We start from the raw sequence: 22,763 nt of genomic DNA, 5'->3' as shown, positions 1-22,763 counted from the left end.
TTAACACAAGAATATTTTAATATATGCCAAATATTTTAGTCTGAAATTACAGTTTTACAAGGTGGAATACAAACAATTGATCATTCAAAAGTAGAACGAGCCGCATGATATTACTTGCCTAAGCACTAAAGAGAGGTAAATTTCATCAGAGTGATGAACAAATTATAGGTATTAATTTACAATTTCATATAATAATCTTAATTTATAAATTCAATTAAAGATAACATTAGGCTAATGTAGAAATTAGGTCTCAATTAAAAAAAATAAAAAAACTAGTGTATTATCTGGATTAAACTTTTCCATATTTTTGACAAGGATAGGCAATCATTTCGATTCAAGTTAGGGCGATGAAGTAAGGCCTCAGCACTCTCTTTGAATAGGCGTTTGAATTTATAGCGACATCAACGCCCTAACTCGAATCACAATGATTGCCTATCCTTGTCAAAAATATGGAAAAGTTTAATCCAGATAACACACTAGTTTTTTTATTTTTTTTAATTGAGACCTAATTTCTACATTAGCCTAATGTTATCTTTAATTGAATTTATAAATTAAGATTATTATATGAAATTGTGAATTAATACCTATAATTTGTTCATCACTCTGTTTAAATTTACCTCTCTTTAGTGCTTAGCAATGTAACATCACGTGGCTCATTCTACTTTTGAATTATCAATTGTTTGTGTTCCACCTTGTAAAAACTGTTCCTATGAAGCCACTGAGGATAGTCTGTTAATTTCAGACTGAAATATTATTATTATTATTATTACGGGCAACTCCAGGGAGTCATTAGACTCATCGAGGGAGGCCCCAAATCATTTTCATCACAACTATTCGACATTCATACAGTATCTATCATACCTCGCCTTAAACTCATTCACTGTCACAGCATCCACCACAGACTCAGGGAGCGCATTCCACTCATTCACTACTCTAAAAGTAAAGAACCCAGCTCTAACACCTTTACTAACCACACTTTTGCCCAGTTTCCATGGATGTCCCCTAGTCCTCCCACAACCAACCCTGTTCTCAAAAATATCTTCTGAATTAATTTTATAGAAACCCTTCAGTAATTTGAATGTCTCAGTCATATCTCCCCTCCTCCGCCTATCAACCAATTTTTGCAACCCACAAATCCTCAACCTGTTCTCATACGGTTCATTCCACAGACCTGCTATCATCTTGGTCACTCGCCTCTGGATCCTCTCCACCTCCTCCCCATCAAGAAGAAACCTAGGTGACCAAGTCTGAGCACAGTAGTCGAGATGAGGTCTTATCAAGGCTCGATACAGAGGAACAATAACCTGCTTGTCTCTGCTTGTCAACGTATTCTTCAGCAACCAAGTGATTTGATGAGCTGATTTGGCCACTTTTGCAATGTGTCCCCTAAATTTCAATTCCTTATCCACCAACACTCCTAAATCTCGTGCCTCATCAATTTCCTGGAGCACGGTTCCACCAATGCAGTAAACTGCCTCCCATCTTTTCACCCCAAAATGCATAACCTTACATTTTGCCACATTAAATTGACATCCATTCTCCCTAGCCCAGACCTCCAATCTATCCAAATCATCCTGCAAAATTTTGACATCATCTGCATTCACTATTGCCCTACCCAACTTCACATCATCCGCAAACAAATGAACTGTTCCTCTCAGATCCTTTCCTATATCATTTATGAACAAATTAAACAGCAGTGGTCCAAGAACAGATCCTTGTGGTACACCACTAGTCACGGGCCGTCTTGTGGACTCTACTCCTGAGTAAACCACTCTCTGATATCTCTCCGTCAACCACCCTCCTATCCATCTCACCAACCCTATGTCCATTCCCATATGCTGCAATTTACTGATTAGAATTCCATGTGGTATCCTGTCAAAGGCCTTAGCAAGGTCCAGCAGAATCACTGTAAACCCATTACCCTTATCCAGTTCAGCCGTCACTGTGTTATAATACGTGAGCAAGTTACTGAGGCATGACCTACCCTTCACAAAACCATGCTGTCCCCGATACAGTATCCCATTTTCTTCTATCCAATCTTGTATTTTCCTCTTGACTATTTTCTCTAAGACCTTGATAATGATTCCTGTTATGCTGATTGGCCGGTAATTTTCAACAGCAGCCTTGGAACCACCTTTGTGCAGCGGAACTATTTTCCCCTCTTTCCACCCCCTTGGGACTGACCCAGTCCTAAGGCTCAAATTAAACATAATGGTCAAGGGCACTGACAATTCTTTGGCCGCTTCACGTACGACACGAGCTGGTATACCATCCAATCCCACAGATGTATTGACATTGAGGTTCTGTAATAGACTAGTTACCTCTACCTCATTCATCACAATTCCAGTATAAGCTGTTGGTTCCTCCATTTCCACAAAGCCACCACCTGGATGATATACTCTTGCAAAGTGCTCGCTCAGTAATTCCACAACATCTACTGATTCAGTTACCTCCCTACCCTCAGCATTTTTTAAGATCATTCTACCATGAGCATTTTTCCTTTTACTTGCAACATATTGAAAAAACTGTTTGGGATTCTCTTTAGCCTGCATGGCCAATTTCCTTTCGTAATCTGCTTTTGCTTTTCTTACCACCCTTGTTACCATCCTGGCCTGAGCTTTATACTGTTCATGCACCTGATGGTCACCCTTCTCCTTAAATTCCCTCCACAATTGTTTCTTTTTTTGCAGCTCAAGCTTAATAGTGTTATTCATCCATTTAACCCCTACCTGATTTATTATTCGGACTCTTGGTATACAGTCAACCATTGCCTCCTGCAAACAGTTCTTAACCACCTCCCATGCACCATCAACATCCAGCCCTTGCAGTTTTACATGCCATGGCATTGAGCCAAGCACACACCTAAGCTTGTCATACTTACCAGCCCGGTAATTCCACATATACCCTGTCTTAATTGTAAATTCGACTCCTTTAGCCACCTCCCAAGTCATGACCTTATGGTCACTCTCACCAATTGGTGGCAACATGGTCATGTTCGTTACAGCTACATTCTCAGTTGCAATTACTAGGTCCAGCACTCTCTGCCCCCTGGTATTTTCCAATACATGTTGCCGTAGATAGTTGTCTCTTAATAACTGCATAAAATCCAATTCCTTCCTCCCATGTGCCCTCTCCTCTTTCCAGTCAATGTTACCATAATTGAAATCACCCATAATAATTACCCTCCTTCCATTCATTTCTCCTATTTGCTTATGCATACTATTCCCACCATCCACTCCATCACCCGGTCTATAGCAGCACCCAATTGTATATTTTGTTCTGCTAGATTGTATCTCACACCAAACAGCCTCAAATGTGCTTTTTTCCCCATCCTGCAGTTCAACTTCTATACTCCTTGGCTGAAGCTCATCGGCTATCATCAATAACACTCCTCCCCCCTTTTTATTCACCCTGTCACTCCTGAACACGCTATACCCATCGCATTCAATCCCACTAGCTTTATCATCTTCTGTCAGCCATGTTTCACTAATACCGACAACCTGTGGCCTGGAAGTGCCAACCATGGCCAAAAACTCTTCTTTCTTGTTCCTAATACTCCTGGCATTAGTGTACATGAATCGCAGAAGCCCATTTGTCCCATCCCTACTTTGATTCCTTATACTAATTATCCCATTCTGATTTGTTGTCCGTCGTACTTGCCCGGGCATAATATACTCATTCATACACTTAACTGCCCTCCCTAAAGTCTGCATATCTACTCCCCCCCCCCCCTCTTAATAAATCTAGTTTCCCTGAGTCTGTACATCCACTTCCACATCATTCATCAACACTCTTTCAAGTCTCCGTACACCAACTCCATTCAAATGTAACCCATCCATCTTATATAAGTCCTTTCGCCCATCGAACTCATTCCACACATCCACAAATTCCACACCACTCTCCATGCATAACCCACGCATAAAGTCATTGGCAATTATGGCCCTCCTTCTAAACACTTCGCTGTCATACCGCGGTAAGATACTCACCATCCTAACTCTCTCACTCTTCTCTTTTGCTACCTCAAACAACTCCCTCACATCCTCTATCATTTCCATTTTGTCCTCTTTCAAATCATTCGTTCCTGCCACTATTATCATCTCTTTCACCCTCTGTTTTTGCAGTCGAATAGATTCGCTGACGTCCTTTATGTTCGCACCCGGCTGGTACGACTTCGTTAAACTCTCAATTATTACGCCTCTTAATAGCGAATCCCCATACAGCACTCGCTCCTTCATTTTATTGACGTTTACGTACATTCTATTATTTGCCGTCACAGACTTCCGCCGGTTATTTGTCGGTACGTTCAACACACATTTTTGCATATGCTCCAGTTGTCGTTTGGCTCTGTGTATCGCGCCATTTAAACGGGCAATTTCGCTACTCGCATTAAAATATTCTTGTGTTAATATTCTTGGCAAATATTAAAATATTCTTGTGTTAACGTGTTTATATTTCTTAATTTAAAGTCACAAGCATCTCTCAAGAATAGACTTCCTACCATATGAGCTTTGTTGATTCTATTAGCGCCTCCGTAGCGCAATTGGAAGAACGACGATACATTGCGCCCTTCGATTGGAATAGGCCTAAGTTCGATTCTCGTCGCGACGGGAGGAATCTTTATCTGGTCGATTTCAATCGATGGTGAGTTAGCCGATCTCATACGGAGGTAGCAGGGTTTTTTCTCCCAGAAACTCGGGTTTTTCATCCCGCATACATACAAATCGGCCCTTCAGAACACACGCAATTTACAGACAAAAATTACTAGTTGTGGTGGTGTTGGAGGTGGGCGGTAGATGGCGTTGATTCGTAGTAGAGGTAAGGTGTAGAGACAGTTGAAGATGTCCTCCCGCGATGAGTCTTCGGACTCCTTGGAGGTATCAGGAATAATAATAATAATAATAATATTGTCTATTTCCATATTTAATTTTTCATTTTCATAAAAAAATAATTGTGCATAAGTAGCTGAAATATTTTACTTGTTCTATAGGTTCTCCATTCACAATGCAGTTGATATTTTCAACGCTTCTGCCTAAGTTTTTTTCAATGCTTCTGCCTAAGTCTTCATCTTGTTACTGATGGCCTTCATGCCAAATCTATTACAACAGTTATTCAATTTAGTCAGGGATACTTGCAGACTTGTACCTGATTTATTTAAAACTATAACATCATTCACATAAAGAAAAGAGCTGATATTAACATCTCCAGGTTTAATGCCACTTTCCTTCATAATGTGGTCCATATAGATAATGAATAACAGAGGGGATAATATACATTCTTGTCTGACATGAGATTTAACATTAAACTATCTTCCTGAATTTCTTTCAATTCTAAGTGCTGACTTACAACTCAAATAAAGACTAAGTATTGCTTGATATAATGACCCACTGATATTATACAACTGTAGCATTTTGAATAGCTTTTCTCTTGGCACCTTGTCATATACCTTTTCCAGATCTACAAAACTTAAATACAGATATTTGTTATATTCCAATGATTTCTCAACTATGTCGTAAAGTGAAAGTCTGATCCTGACAGCCTGTATTTGGCCTACAACAGACCTTTGCAACAGAAGATTTACAAGAAATAGAAATTTGTGTTTTTTTATTTTCAGTTTGCAACAGAAGGCTTACAACAAATCTTACTAATAAACAGTCTATCCACACACACACACACACACACACACACACACACACACACACACACACACACACACACAGATTTCTAGTTTGGGACATGTGTGTGTCACAAAAAGAGGAAATTCATTTCACCATGATTTCTATGATAAGCTAATTCATTTGGATGTGGCATGAATGTCAGTGAAGAGCATTAACATATTCACACTTGGCTATGTCTTATGTTGCACTAGTACAACATGAGATATATCCCAGTGTGAACATATTAAGCATAAAATGAACCATATCTGTTTATGCTGCTTTTACATAGCAGATAACTATCACCATACTTTTCTAATATGTTGTACAGGATACAATAGCACAATTTCCTTCCAAATTAATCTATTATTTTTCAAATCTCCAATACTAACATTTGACATTTTACTAAAGCAATGCTGCTAACTGCATCGATCTACCTAGATCTTGTTCTTCCTCTGAATCTTTTTCCTGCCATCAAAACATGTTGTGTTAACCTCCAGATATTAGTTCAGCTTTCAAAATCTAATAAGCTAATGCCAAGTTCACTTCTAATATCTTTATTTTTAATAACATATTATTACTATCAGAGACCTCTATGGGAGGCCATACAATCATCCATGCAGGCTGTCATACCTTCTCTAAACACATTCACACTAGATGCACTTACCACTTCAACAGGTAAACTATTCTGCAAACTCACTGGTCTGTAAGAAAAATCTAGCTTTTATCCCTTTCTTAACTGCACACAAACTCTGCTCTATATCACATCTCTCTTATTTCTCCTATTTACCAGTGGGTGCAGTTCACACACTCTTAATCTACCCTCATAATCTGCATTCCAAAATCCCAGCATCTTTATAACTCTTCTTTAGCACCCTCTTGACAGCTTCTTCATAAAGAGTCAAAATGATTTCCATAGCCTTACATATCAATGTTCTTTTCAAAATAGCAACTATCCTCTGAGTGCTATTTAAAATTTGTGGTATGAACTTTTAAACTTCAACTAATGGTTCACCATAATTCCAAGATTTCTAGCTTCACCAGTTTCTCCAAGCATATTCCTACCTATATAACATGCTGGAAATCATACCCAAACCATCAACCAAAGTGTATAACTGTATATTTCTTAATTGACACCCATTTTCACTGCCCACAGTGCCAGCATATTCAATTCCTTCTGTAAGTTCCGTAAATCAGTAACATCCCCAATTGCTCTACTTTCTCTGAATAATCAGCAAACAATTGGACATCTCTTATCAGCTCCTTCTCAATATCATTAATGTATAGGTTGAACAACAATGGTCCAAGGACTGATCCCTGGGGAATACCACCAATGGTGACCTTAAATTTGGCAGATTTACACCTCCCATATACTACTTTCTGATACATGTCCATCAGCCACATGCATATCCAAGTCAACAATAGTTTATAAAATAATGATTGTAATATATTTTTGTCAATGATTGATCTGTTCACTGCCCTAATTTTCCTCAGAACTTTAAAAATCTGTGGTCCTAATCAACTATTTCTAATACAACTTTCAAATCTATAAGCAAAACTGCTTTAAATACTTATATACAGAATTCGATGTTTTAGCTGATTTCTCTCTCATTCCAAATAAATTTATTCTCTGGCTTCCCAACAAATAAATATATTCAGTGGTATAGAATGAGTAAGCATACCAAATGCTTATTCTGATATCTGTTAACATCTGAAGAGTATGTGCATTTCAGTAATGCCACATGCAGTACTGAAATGCATATGGCAATGATAAATACAGCAATTTTTATTTATTTATTTTGTGTGTGAACTACAGAAAATTTAAGAGCATACATATAAATTATTAAATGCATACATTTAAAGAAATAGACATTAAAAGACAAAAATGCCACTTACATGAAATATTAAGTAAAAACATAAAATCTCAAATTTCACTCATCCAGTGACTAATATACTTCAAAGCTGTTTCATTACACTGCATTAAATTTTCTCGGATACATATATTATTAATGTCTATTAAGCAGCATTGCAGAAGATGATCCATGGTTTGTGTTTCAGCACATGAGCAGCTGTCATTGTCTGTGTAGTCCCATCTGGCCATATTCTGCTTTCATCTGCCCATTCCATAATGAAGTATATTCAATGTCTTCAATCAACGTAAGCCGGAAGGAAGAGATTCGTTTAAGTTCAGAGCCTCTGAAGATTGTTCTTGTCCCATTGTTGACCTTGTAGCTTTTATGGAATCAACCAACAGTTCCACTGAGTGAATAAAACTTTTCCTTGATCTTAGCCTCTTATGTACTGCAACATGCCCATTCAAAGGATGCCATTCATCATTTAGTTGTTGTTTCTGCTCATATCTACTCTGTGTAGTCCTTCTGATGTGAGGAAGTGCAATACCAGAAAGTGAGTATAGATGGTCAATTTTCGTAGGCTTGTGACAGCTAGTAATGTGCCGACATGTTTCATTAAGAACTTTATCAATAATTTTGACATGTGATGATCTTTCCCAAACAGTTTTACGAATTGTTTATGTTAGAATGTTTTAGTTTTAGTTTCATAACACGCATTGTCAGCACTTGCAATGTGTCCATTATTGAAATTGTTTCGTCAAAAATGATATATAAAGCAGTTAAAAATTTATGTATTTACCGGATTTGAATAGTTATGTTACTTTAAACAAATTTATTGTAGTTTAAAATTATCAAGTGTTGTGTTTTGAAGAGACATCCTCGTTACGCTAACGTAATATACGTGTCAGCCATTGTATTTAGTTTCTCGCTTGCCACTTTCATGGAGTGCGCAAGCTCGCCGAGAAGTTTGATGTGTGATTGACAGCTGACAGAAAGCATTCGGTATCGTAGTAACGAAGAGAAAAACAACACAGTGTTCGGAGAGAAAATTAGAACACAGGCTGGCAAACATTTAGATTCGGAGGAAATTGAGTTTTTTTTTTTTTATGTGATAGTTGGAAGAAAATTAACAGTATATTCCGAAAAGGGAATCGTGGCACTATGAAGTGTTAATGTGGACTAAGTATTGATAAATAAAAGAGAAATATTGCTATAGATCATTTTAAAAGGAATATTCGAGGAAACGCTAATTGGAAAATTTATAGTAGATTACGAAAAGGGAATCGTAGAACTGTAAGTTTTTTTAAATGGAAGAGTTAAGACTGTCAATAAACATTAGTGAATAAAAGACGAAATTGCTATTTACGTTCTACTTTCGAGAAAACTCTGATTAGGAAGTTTCATCTGTATTAAGGACGCCAGATCTAACTATTATTTCTACTAAAAAGAGACAGAATTAAGTCAGGAAGAATTAATGTGTGCTACATGAGTGATGAGAAAGGATCCTGTGAAAATGAAGAATAAAGTCATATCTTCGGAAAAGGGCCTTGACAGAGAGAGAAACTGGCTATGAACATTTTGTCATTGTGAAAACAAAGTGTTTAGTCTAGTCTTAAGTGTAAGTTTATTTTAAAAGGCCTTGGATCCAATTAAATTTGTAGTTAGTTATGTAATATTTGTTTGAAGTATATATATATATATATATATATATATTATTTTTGTTATATTAAATGTGTTTATTTTGTATTTTGGTCTTGAGTTAGTGATTTTTGGATTCTGAAAGAAATTGTAAAAAAGGAGGTCATTGCACCAATTGGAGTGAACCCTTGTGCAATAAATAAATATAATAAAAGTAATAAAAGCACTCGAGAAAATAAAAAATAATTGTCAGAAAAAGAGATTAAATAAAATAAACAAAAATCCTATATTTAAAGAATGGCACAGCCCATAGGATTAATATTATGATAATATTCTCTATATAAACATCTCTAAATATAAACATATCTCTTCTCAATTAACAATGGCGTAGTCGACTATATTTTAGAACCCAGAAAGTAAATCTTGACTCAAGTAAAATGGCTACAGGAGATAGTAATTCTAGTAGTGAAGTTTCTTTAGTTAAAGATGAGGAATTTTTTAGGTTAATTAATCCAACTTTAGTAATACCTTCATTCTCAGGAAATAGTAGTGAAAGTGTAGAAACATTTTTTAAATATGCAGAAAAAATTAGAGATTTAGGAAAATGGTCAGATTTTCATTTATTAATTATACTTCATAATAAATTATTGGGCAAAGCCAAAACATTCTTAAACACATCTCCTTTACTGAGAGACACTGACAGTTATGCAACATTTAAAAGTTTGCTAACATCAGAATTTTCAAGTGTAAGAGAATTAGGGCCTAACATTTGGAAAATTCATCAATGCATTCAAGGTAATAGGAAGTCTGTTTTAGAATATTATCATAGACTTTGGAGCATTGCTCATAAATTTAATGTTTCATCTGAAGAGAAATCCTCTTTAGAATGGTTGCTGTTTAATCAATTTAGGCATGGCCTTAAAGATAATTTGAAAGAAACAGCATACAAGAAAAAGGTTAAAAATCTTGAACAGTGTTTTGAAATTGTTAAGGGAAAGGAAAAGAGACTTAGAGATATATTTCATTCCTCAAACAATAAACAGGTAAACTCTTTTCAGTATAATGAAACTCATTCTCCTAGCATTGTGGCTACAGATAAAGTGAGAGAAGGAAAGTTTCATAAATTAAAAGGTGCTAAGAAAATGAAACAGTCGAACAAAATTTCTGTGAATCTAACAGAAAATGTTCCAGAATCTGAGCCCAAGGTACAATCACATCACATGATTTGGGAAAATTAGAGGAACTGAAAACATTTCTTAGTGAAGAAATAGAAAGACAACAAAGACCAATAGTAAAAGGACAAGAGCTTCTGTTTAAGATGTTATCTGATTTAACAGTATCCAAGAATCTTATAGATAATCCATCTTTATCTTGTAAATCTAAGGGTATTGACCTTACTTTCAGATCAAGGAGCAAATTTCACATTTGAACTGTTGTTACAGTTATGTAAATTACTTAATGTTAGGAAGATTTTTACAACACCTTATCACCCACAGTGTAATGGTATGTATGAAAGGCTGAATAAGAATATAAAGCAAATACTTTCCAATCTTACAAACACTAAAATGAATGATTATGACGCATATCTTTCTCAAGTATTATTTGCATGTAGATCTGCTTTTCATTCTGCTATCAAAGAAAAACTATCTTTTGCTTTAAATGGCTTTGATCCAATCTTTCCTAATGAACTTGTTTCAGTCATTCCTAATAAAGGACACAATGATATAAATGAGCATCTTGAAACAGTTGTAGATAAATTTTCCACTACTCACAGATTAGTACTTGAAATAAGTAAGTTAAGCTCTCAGAAAACTAGGCAGTATATAAATCGTTTTAGAAAGTATAAGTCATTTGCACCAGGAGATTTAGTATTGTTAGATGATAAATCTAGTATAAAAAGGGTTGGAAAATTAGGAAGGAAAGCTTTAGGTCCATATAGAATTCTAGACAAATTTTCTCCTGTGAATTTTAGGATTCAAGATGTCAAAAATCCTAGTAAAATTTTAAATGTACACTCTGATAGGTTAAAAAATTAAAAAAAAAGGAATGTTCGAAAAAACTCTGATTAGGAAGTTTCATCTGTATTAAGGATGCCAGATCTAACTATTATTTCTACTAAAAAGAGACAGAATTAAGTCAGGAAGAATTAATGTGTGCTACATGAGTGATGAGAAAGGATCCTGTGAAAATGAAGAATAAAGTCATATATCTTCGGAAAAGGGGCCTTGACAGAGAGAGAAACTGGCTATGAACATTTTGTCATTGTGAAAACAAAGTGTTTAGTCTAGTCTTAAGTGTAAGTTTATTTTAAAAGGCCTTGGATCCAATTAAATTTGTAGTTATGTAATATTTGTTTAAAGTGTATATATATTGTTTTTGTTATATTAAACGTGTTTATTTTGTATTTTGGTCTTGAGTTAGTGATTTTTGGATTCTGAAAGAAATTGTAAAAAAGGAGGTCATTGCACCAATTGGAGTGAACCCTTGTGCAATAAATAAATATTATAAAAGCACTTGGAAAATAAAAAATAATTGTTAGAAAAAGAGATTAAATAAAATAAATAAAAATCCTATATTTAAACAATGGCGCAGCTGGTAGGATTAATATTATGATAATATCCTCTATATAAATATCTCTAAATATAAACATATCTCTTCTCGATTAATAATTTGGAGTGTAACACCTAAATAAGTTATCAGGATAATTGACCAGTTTCACACCATTCCATTCTATATTCAACTCTCTCCTCGCCTCCCTATTATTGAGATGGAAAAGACACATTTGGGTTTAACTGGGATTTGGTTTCAGTTGGTTTTCCTTATAGTAAACTGTAAGAGTTTCTAGCTCTTGTGAGCTGCTTCTCAATGTCATCAAAGGATTTTGCTTGATAAGCTATTGCCCAGTCATCTGCATATAAGAAGGTTCTTGACTGTGGGTTTATAGGTTGGTCATTAGTATATATATATATATATATATATATTGAAGAGGAGGGGAGATAGCACACTTCCCTGAGGTAGACCATTTTTCTGGATACGCCATCTGTTCTTTTTTCCTTGAAAATCAACAGAGAATCTCCTGCTGAACAGCATCGACCTAAATATCTCCACTAACTGATAGCTGTTTGTCATGCTGTAAATTTTGATTATAAGCTTTCTAAGATTTAGTGTGTCATATGCTGCTGTCAAATCTATAAATACAGCTCCTGTTACTGTATTTATAGATGATCATTTAGATGATCACTGAGCTTACACTAGTGGCTAAAATTGTAAATTGTCGAAACCTTTTGGAAAAAGTGTATTTCTGAGGTTTGATGGCTCATAAACACCACTTTTTTTTTGAAGTTATACCATAAAATTATATCAATGGAAAGATAATTTAATCAAGAATGTAATGCAATAACTTTTATGAAGGATTTTTTTAATAGAACAGCAGTTATAAAGAAGAAAATTAAAAGACATAGAAAAAATGAGATATACAAAAATTCTCACAATGTGAGTTAATACTTAGTTGGGTAACCTTTAGCGTTAATTACGGCCTTACAATGCCTTCCCATGGAGTGAACTAAATTTTTTAGTTCTGCAGCTGTTATAATGTGAAACCAAGATTGAATTATTGCTTCTATTAATTGGGTTTTATTGCTGGGTTGCTTCTGACTAACAAGTTTCTTTAGTCGGCTCCACTGATTTTCGACTGAGTTAAGGTCTGGGCTATTCCCAGGCCATTCCAGCAGTGGAATATGATTATCTTGAAACCACTTTTTGCACAGTAGCAACATGACATGGAGCTGAATCCTGTTGAAATATAAATGCTTCATTATCTTGGAAAAGATCATGTGCGGAAGGCTTCAATTTGGGCTCAAGTATTTCCTTTATGTATTTTTGGGCATTTATATTCCCATTAATGATGCAAATTCTGCCCACACCTTTTTATGTCATACAACCTCAGATCATAACACTAAATGGGTGTTTCACAGTAGGTGTAATGCAATCAGGATGCAAATCTTCTCCGATTCTTCTCCTTACGTATTTTATGCCATCACTACCAAACAGAGGGATTTTGGTTTCATCACTCCAAATAATACTGTCCCATTGTTTCACTGTCCAGTTAACATGGGTTTCAGTCCAGTTTAATCTTTTCAACCTTTGTTTGAGAGATAAAAATGGCTTTTCTCGTGAAATTCTGGCATTTAGACCAAATTCCTGCAGTCTGCTCTGAACAGTCCTTGCACTCGACTTCACATTGTATTGCGCCATTTCATCTTGTATACACCCAGATGATTTTCTTCTGTCACGTAGGCACAGTCTCTCAATTCTTCTATCATCACTTGCTGTTGTGCACCTTTTCCTGCCTTTACCAGTCTGGTTTTGTAGTGACTGAGCCTCCTTATACCTCTTCAAAAATTTAGAAATGCCACCTTTGGTTAAATTTCTACCAATTTTTCTTCTAATTTCTTTATAACTGTAGCCTTGTTCACTTAATAGTACTATTTTACATCGCTTTCTGGGTGACCATTCAAACTCTTTGCGCCATTTCTTTGATTTTATTACGTTTTACAAGCTCACTATATGAAAGAACACAAAAAAAACCAACCAACTTGATAGCAATCACATAACACACTGACAAATGTCCTCCTCTCAGCTCCAATACATGACATCAATAGCTGAATCCCACTGTGACCTTATTGGTTCATTGCCAAAACAAGATGACACCTGATTGACTCTCTAAACACTCATGCTCATTGGCCACATTCAAATGAAGGAAAGCTACTTCATATCAACCTAAGTAAGTTGTGCTTCTTTTTTCTGGTTATTTGGCTATAACTTTTCATAGAATAAAGATAATTGAACAAACTTTGTTGCATTACACTCTTGATTAAATTATCTTTCCACTGATATATAATTTTATGGTATTACACCAAAAAAAGTGGTGTTATGAGCCATCAAACCTAAAAAATACACTTTTTCCCAAAGGTTTCCACAATTTTGGCCACTAGTGTAGATGGTCATTTAGCAAATTGGAAATTTGCTAAATGACCATCTATACTCAACCACTCTATTGCCTTTTCTCCCAGATTCCTTATTATCGCATTTCTGATATCATCTATACCAGCAGCTTTTCCTGGTTTTAAGGCTTTTAGAGCATTTTCTAAAATTCCTCTTTAGTAAATGGTGCTTCGAAGAGATTATTTTCTGAATCCCTAATTTTTTTAATATAATCTTTAGGTATTTTTCCTTCAGTGCTTGGTTTACCATTCAGAGACAGCTAAGTTGCAATTTGGTTTGCATTTATATTAACTTTGTTGCTGATGTTGTGGGGTCACCAGATAATTTTTCCAGTAAGAGCCAGGCTTTCCTGTTACTGTGCTTCATATCTAAGCTTTTAATTTTCTCTGCCCATTGTTGACTTCTTTTTTCAGACAGTGCTGCTATAAATTCCTCTCCTGCATCAATTGTTTCTGATGAAAATGGATCATTATCATATAGGTCATAATATGTTTCATATATTTCCACGTTGTGCTCTGTAGAACCTGGAATGTAACATGTTCTATAACCTTTTGGGATGTGGCTGGTAGCAGATCGTCTAAAAGCTTTCCATAATTTTCTGGTCTGGGTGAAATGTTGGTCAGGTTTATGTCTAATTCTCTTGAGAACTGTTCCCAGTTAGCTTTTTTTAAAATTAAAGCATCTTCTAAGTGGGATTTCCTTAAGTTGGACTGGTGGGAAAACTTGCAGCATTATTGGTCTATGTTGTGAACTTGGGATTGATGCAAGTACCTGTTTAGTGCACAAATTAGTTATTCTATTACTAACAAATCCAAGGTCTGGGTTATAACTTCTTTTCCATCTTCCACTGTTAAATGATGATGGCTGATTAGGATTGTGTATAAGATTCATTTCATTACTTTCAGTCCACTGTTGAACTAACTCTCCATCCTCATTTGTTTCACTATAACCCCACTGTGTGCTATGACTGTTAAAGTCGCCTATAATAATAGCAGATTTCCTTTGTGTCAAGTACTGGGACATTTCAAAAGCAAAGTAGGTGGTTTATATACTGAGAAAACACTGATGTTATCCAGATCTATTCCAAGGATTTCTATGTTATTTTGGCATGTGATTAGGCAGCAATACAGCAATAGAAATGCTTAACTAAAGAAATTGCAAGCGACTATTAGTAACTCGCATAACTCTGAATCACTAAAGAATAATTCAGACAATGGAAAGACACAACTCGTTGTTGTGCAATGACTACTACAAATGTTCCTCAAGTGATTTCAATTTTCCAAAGTAGAAAAAATAAATCATTTCTGCAGTTTTATAGATAGGATATACTCATTACAGTTAACTGATATTTTTGCACAGAGATCACAAAGAGCATGATGCACAACTTGTTCAAGAAGTACGAGGGTGGTCTGAAAAGTTCTCAGCCTAACAATGAAAAACAAATTTATAAATTCAAAATTATTTTTATTTTTCAACATAATCTCCTTTAAGACTAATACATTTATTTCAGAGATGCTCCAGCACCATTATCCCATCAATGTAGTGGTTCTCAGTAAGATCTGCAAAATACCCCTCTACAACTACAATCACCTCTTGATTCGAAGAAAAACACTGACCAGCAAGGAAGAGTTTAATTTTGGGAAGAGATAGAAGTCAGAGGGAGCCAAATCTGAGGAATAAGGTGGATGTTCCAACAAATCATAATGCAGATCCCTTAATTTTCCCATTGTCAAAATACCATTGTGGGCAGGTGCATTGTCCTGATGAAAGATTATTTTTTTCTTCTGCAAACCAGGTCTTTTCTCATGAATTTCTTCGTCTAGTCTGATTAAAAGATCAGAATAATATTCCTCGGTTATTGTTTTTCCCTTTTCAAGATAATTAATAAACAAAATGCCTTTAGCATCCCAAAACACCGATGCCATGACCTTTCCTGATGGAACCAACTTTGTCTTTGGTGCTGAACAACCGCTTCTGCCAACTTTTTTGACTGCTATTTGGATTCTGCTGTGTAATGGTGAATCCAAGTCTCATTCATAGTAATAAATCGACGCACAAAATCAGTTTATTCTTGTTAAAACATTCCAAGCACTGTTCCGAGATTTTCATGCGAGTGGTTTTTGATCTGCTGTGAGCAAGCACAGTATCCATCTTGCGCAAAGCTTTTTCATTTGCAATTCTTCATGCAAAATATATCCTACATGTTCTTTTGAAATGCCAGTAGTCTCAGCAATTTCACAGAATTTGACTACTTAAGCCGGTCATCCAATACCATATCGTGCACTTGATCAATGATTTCTGGTTACACTTTTTGGACATCCTTCACGTGGATCATCTTCAAGGCTCGTACAGCCACGTTTAAACTCAACAGCCCATTTCTTAATTGTCAAAAACAAAGAAGAAGAGTGCCCATAAACTTTTATTATGAACTTTGAATGAATTTCTTTTGCCGTTAAACCTTCTTTTACAAAGAATTTTATAACCGCACGATACTCAATTTTATCCATTTCAAGGGATACAGACAACTCTTTTGTTTCAGACAGCTGTATAAAACAAACTACTTGATAGATTGAGTTGCAATTTCACATGGATGCTTATGACAGATGTACCAACTCAGAAAAAAAAAATCTTGCCAACAGTGTTGCCATCTATGGTCATGGCCGAGAACTTTTCAGACCACCCGGTACAAAACTAGGCATATCTTAGAAGCAAAATGGATTGCAAATTCATTCAAAACTGCTGTTTGTAAAAACGTTAATCTTTGTGTCTCCATCCTGAATTAGCATGCAGTGATAAAAGCCGATCTAATTATCAATACATATTTGTGCATTGCTGGAGTTCATGCTTATGCATTATGCTTTAACTTTCGCTTCTTTCTACATCTCTTCAAAAAAGGATATACCAGTCAAACATGCTGGCAAACTAATTCATCAGATAATCTGGTTTACAGAATGAATGAAAAATCAAAAATGAAAGGTAATGTTGAAAGCAGATAATTCAATTGTGAAAAAACAGAATTTGAATGAGTCAAATTTTCTGACAATAATAAAATGATGTCTTGTTCATTAGCATCATAAACAATATGAAGAAATAAGTATCAACAACCGCTTCATCTTATGAATTCTAACATTTAAAAAACAATGTTTTAAAAATTATTTGCAATTCATCGGTACTATAAATCAATAACCGGCCATCCAATATATAGTACACTTTGGAAAAGATGAAATTGAGGCAGTGTGTAAACAATAATTATGCTTTTTAACAATACTTATTGCAATTTAAGGATTATATAGACAACAGTGGGTGTCATTTACCTTCAGATTTGAATTGATTTATGAAGTGCTCTAAATTAAGTTCCTGTAACTGTTCTGAATTCCAAAATCAAAGTACTATCCACCCATTTCTAAGTATATGTCCTTATCAGCATCTTCAATACCTTAAATTGAAGAAGCTGGTAAGGACATGCATCCAGAAGTGGGTAGATATCATGACCACTACTGAGATACTGACTGATCTATAACTGGCTTCTGTCCTAGCTTCACCCATGCATGATGGAAATAACATACTCCTCTTCTTTTCACTAGGAACTGTATTTTTTTGAGACAAGAATCATCAAGTCAAAGGCATTGCTAATTCTCTGGCACATTTATTCTCTCAATACTCTTACAGATATCCAATCTAATTCCACTGCTGTATTCAAATCAAGTTCCTGCAATAACCTTAAATACTTTAAAGTCATTCATCCAGTATGTAATACCTAGTTTTCTTGACTACCTATATTTACTCCTTTAATGAACAACAATTTCTCCAAGAACTTAATGCCAAATCCATTTAAAATAATATATCATGAAAATACAAGTCGTTTCCACACTTCAGTACACTACTGTTGCCTGTCAATTCTACTAAACAGTAAGCATTGAATCATTAGCTATCAGAGATGTCTCATTACTCAAGGCTTGGCAAGAGGCTCATAAACTTCACTTTGTTTTGCTCTTCTTTTTGGCCTCATAGAGCAGCTTTTTCATATCTCCTCTCATGCATACTTATCTCCTTTCAAATCATTTACTTTGACTAATAAAACTGTATATTCTGCATGTTATACTTACTTGCCTATAGCCTGAATCAGATCACAAATCTTTGCTCTCAGAAAACCCATTTCTGTTATTCGTTGGTTTGGCACAACTCAAATCACAGAATTATCATCTTTTTTTCACTTTTTTCTGTTCTTTCCCACCTTCCTATAATTGCCATCATATTTTGTCTACTTTCTTAGCTTTCCTCATACTTAATTAGGAGTTTTTCCATCTCTCCATGTATTATGAAGTATTTTTATTATAAAGCACTTGTGGAAGAAGGGAGATTTTGGCCATTAAACTACTCTCTTCTGTTTTTTTCTGCCTGCTACTCCCATACTATTTGTCACACTCTTAACTTTTGCAAACTTCTACCACTAACATTGGCCTCCTTTCTTACGTATAACTCTACCATGCCATCTCATTAGGTACTTTGTTAGAAATCTCTCTTACATTCAAATCCAAACATTTTTCCATCTGCCTTATTAGCACACATTTCTGATAAATGCAAATACATCTCACACATCTTGCTGCATGAAGCTAGTCATATCAAAGTTAAACCAATGTGATTTCTTCTTTTCCATGAATGACTCTTTACCTGTTGAGTTAACTACATTCTTATTTTCCAATCCTTACAATGGCTTCACTGCATGCATGCATCAATGGCTGCTTCAACTCTGGTGTTTTCATCAGAATGTGCAACTTGGTTTAAGGTTTCATTCTTCATTTCAAACTATTGCATTTGTTTCTTTTAATAACATTTAAGTGCCAGTTGAAACGTGAAAGCTGCTTGACTATGCGGATTCTTTCTTTAATTCTTTTGTTAACATTTTTTACCTTCAGTGGTATTCTGCTCAGAACTAAATGGCAATTGCTTCCTATATCAAATCCTTTGTATACTCTTGTATTCTGACCCAGTGTAATGATATAACTATCAACAGTGACATAGTCAATAATACTTTTTTTTTATTTCTTGTATATTTTTTTCCATTTGAATTTATGCACATCTTTATGGTGGAACTTTGTAGTGTTTGTAATGACATGTGCATATCCTGAATAGACATCTAGCAAGTATTTAAAAGAACACCAGCTTTTGCTTTCATTTTTTTTTTTTTTTTTAAAGTCAGCTTTCCTCTCTAATGACTTGAAAAATCATCTATTTCTAATTATAATGAAGAGCCAGAGGCTTCAATTCGGCGACATGAACTTATTTAAGTTAAGGGATATTATATCCCATATTGTTTCTTAGCCGAATAAGAAACTCAAAGAGTTTCATGCCGAATATAGAAACTATATAAAGTTCAGCGATTCCAAGCGTAAGCAAATACCTGGATAGTGCAGCAACTGACCCTTGAAGGTAGTGCAAGCTGAGGCAACTCATATATTTCTTCCTGCCAGAACCTTCTCTGAGACCACAGTCAAAAATAAATACCATTTTCCAATTTCACTTTCTACTAGAAACTGGATGCTAGTGAAGAAGTTTATTTTTGTGTTTTTAGTGTTAAACTAACAAGATCTCAAAAAAAAGTTGTGCTCTTGGAAATGGATATATATCAAAAATCATTACCATAAAATACAGTATTAAACAATTTCCAGAATATTAAATAATGCTATGTAAATAAAATTACCTGAATACAAGAACGATGAAACCAATTACTTTGACAGCATGGAGTAAAAATAGTAGTAGGTGTTACACATGACTGGACTGAGTTTAAACATATAGGACATCGACTTGCAACTTTTGTAACTGCATGACTTGGTACAATTTGATTTCGTCTATGCTTATGACAAAAAGAACTGTTAAAAAAAAAGAATCAAATATAAAAAAATTATAATGATCTTATCAACAAGAAAACATAAGCAAATGCATTACTTGATGGTATTACACGCTTTATTATTTACAAAATTAATTACCAAAAACACTTCACGTGTTGTTATGACAGTGAATAAAAATACTGTGAGTTGTGCAAACTTGGCGTAAATGTTATAATATTCATTTGCACTTCTTTTTTTATGACCCTTGTGCTTAAATTTTTAATTTTAGTTCTAAAATTAGTTTTGCAGTCAGTTATGATACTATAGCAGAATTTCAGTTCTTTTTAATAGGGTCTGCTATAGATTAGTCAAGAATATGCATTTAAGTCAACATACATGACTATATGAAAAAAATTTCACGTTGAACTTTTCCTTGTCGGTGAACTGTGAAAAATTATCTTTGATCTGCATGAAAAAATGGAGAGAATTAGGGTGAATCAGAATGGGTGGGTATGTATATGTGTTCTCGTGTAATAATAAGTTATGTCTGTTAAATATATGCATTCTTCTTGCCAGTTTTCCTGTTCAGGAAAAGTGAAAAATTTTCTCTTATGAAAGAGCTTGCCACCATTGTGTAAGAAAGACCAGCTAACTTGCTAGGCATTTAAAAATCCTTATAAAGATTCCTTGCATCCTAGATAAGATTTGAATTCATTCACCCAAAGGGCGTGTCAATACTTACTGACCTATAGAGCCTCCAACAGACCATCATCTCATTTTGGAAGATGACGTGATATTAATGCAGAATAAAGTGAATCAGACAAGACCACAGCATTCAAGGATGCTGTAATTGTGAAATGGTGGGATTGTCATACAAATGTGTTCCTTTTGATATATATTAGTTGCATCGCATGCCCATTTTGGTTGGATATGCAGTCATGGCTTATGACTGCAACCTGCACTACAAAATTCACATCACAGCATGACCGTATAATTGCAGTTTTATCGATGAATGAAAGTTTTAAGAATATAGCAAGTACTCATCCTAATTGGTCTAATGCAATTAATTGCAGGATAACTTTAAATTTTATAATTTGTCAATTAATTGTAACCAAATCTGTGCAGAGTGGGGAAAATGTGTTTGTTTTAAAACGCTGTATATTAGAAAACAATAATGAAGAAGAAAGCTATATTTGGTTGGAAGTTTATTTTCCACTTGGTTAGACTATAATAAATTTAGTTTAATCTTTTATCCAAGTGTAAGCAAACAAAGTTTGTGTCTGAAGTATCTTCAGGACTGAGGCAACTCGTAGTAAAGATGGACCAAGCTCTCATCACTCCTTGTCTAAGTATCTCCCATATGCAAAGCACATCTCCTTGCGGACATGCTATGCATTAAGGGAAGGGCCACTACCCAGACCGGTTTCGACCTTTATTTAGGTCTCATCAGTGGGAGCCAGACCCAGCAGTGGTGATATAAGGCAGAAGCAATGGAGAGGTCATATTTACTTATACGAGTTGCCAAAAGGTGTACCACTTTATTATTAAATTACTCTGGATTTAGAGAAAGATGCTGGAAGTTTATTTTCCACTTGGTTAGACTATAATAAATTTAGTTTAATCCTTTATCCAAGTGTAAGCAAACAAAGTTTGTGCCTGAAGTATCTTCAGGATACTAGAGGCACAAACATATATATATATCAGCCTCTTTATACAAGTAGCCTGATCCTGAAGATACTTCACACGCAAATATTGTTCGCTTACTTGGATAAAGGATTAAACAAGAATATACTTTCTTGGTATCTTTAATTTGAATTTATGACGAAGTAAAAAAAATCTTCAACAACTAGCTCTGGAGATAAAGATATACTAAATGTGTGGAGTAATTAGTTTAAAATATTACAAAATGAAACAAACAAGTGACAGCATGGTGGAAGAATACATTCAAGAGAATGCTTTTATGAGTACATATCAATACTTGAGGTAAAAAAAAAAACAATTAAAATATGAAATGTGATAAGGCAACTGTAGATGATATCTGACCAGAAATGCTCACAATGGCTATGCTTCATTATTCAGAAGGACTGGTCTCAGGGTTAAATTCTAGATAACTGGAGTAGAGATCTCATGGTAACCATTTGTAAAAAGGGAAATAAAACTGAATGTGAGAATTACAGTGTTGCTGGTAACATCTGTGCAAGTATATTGATAAAAGCCTAAGAAAAATTGTGGGAGAGAAATTTGGCCAAGAACAAGCTGGTTTCAGGGCATATTGAGGTTGTCAGAATAAGATTTCACTTTAAGACAAGTGGCTGATAAATCATGGGAATATAACATGGAACTGTATTTAAGTTTTGTAGATTTGGAAAAGCATATGAAGGTGTCAAGAGAAAAACTGTTTGAAATGCTACAACTGCATGGCGTAAATGAAACATTATATCAAGTAATGCCAAGACTATGCATTATATTGAGCAATGCATAGTCTATATTTGAGTTGCAAGTCAGCAGTTAAAATTGAAGGAGGTAGTAGAGGAAAATAGTTTGATGTAAAATCAGATGAGAGACGGGTGCAGATTATCTGTATTCTTATCTCATCCGTATGGATCCCATTTGGAAGGAAAGTAGAATTCAACTTGATGTAAGAACTGGAGATGTTAATTTCAGCTCTTTATGCAGATGATGTTATATTCTTAAATAAATCCAATCCAAATCTTCCCTAAATAAACTGAATAACTGCTTTAAAAAATTTGGTATGAGAATCGACAAATAAAAAGACAAAGACTATACAA

The 22,763-nt window shown here is 34.9% G+C and overlaps 1 protein-coding gene across 2 annotated transcripts in view; it reads right to left on the bottom strand.

The window, feature by feature from the left end:
* LOC150102729 (uncharacterized) overlaps positions 1 to 22,763 on the bottom strand; it is a 253,287-nt gene that overhangs the window by 108,221 nt on the left and 122,303 nt on the right. For both annotated transcript variants that reach the window (XM_090399201.1, XM_090399202.1), the window contains one exon: positions 19,848 to 20,016. In XM_090399201.1, the coding sequence (XP_090255327.1) occupies positions 19,848 to 20,016 (169 nt within the window). The remainder of the gene's footprint in view (positions 1 to 19,847; positions 20,017 to 22,763) is intronic.

Source organism: Typopeltis vanoorti, chromosome 10 (genome assembly GCF_054136105.1).
Source record: "Typopeltis vanoorti isolate ZY-2024b chromosome 10, IOZ_Tvanoo_1.0, whole genome shotgun sequence".
In the NCBI taxonomy this organism is placed as follows: Eukaryota; Metazoa; Arthropoda; class Arachnida; order Uropygi; family Thelyphonidae; genus Typopeltis; species Typopeltis vanoorti.
The sequence above is the reverse complement of the archived record's forward strand: the minus strand, read 5'-3'. Positions and strand labels throughout refer to the sequence as shown.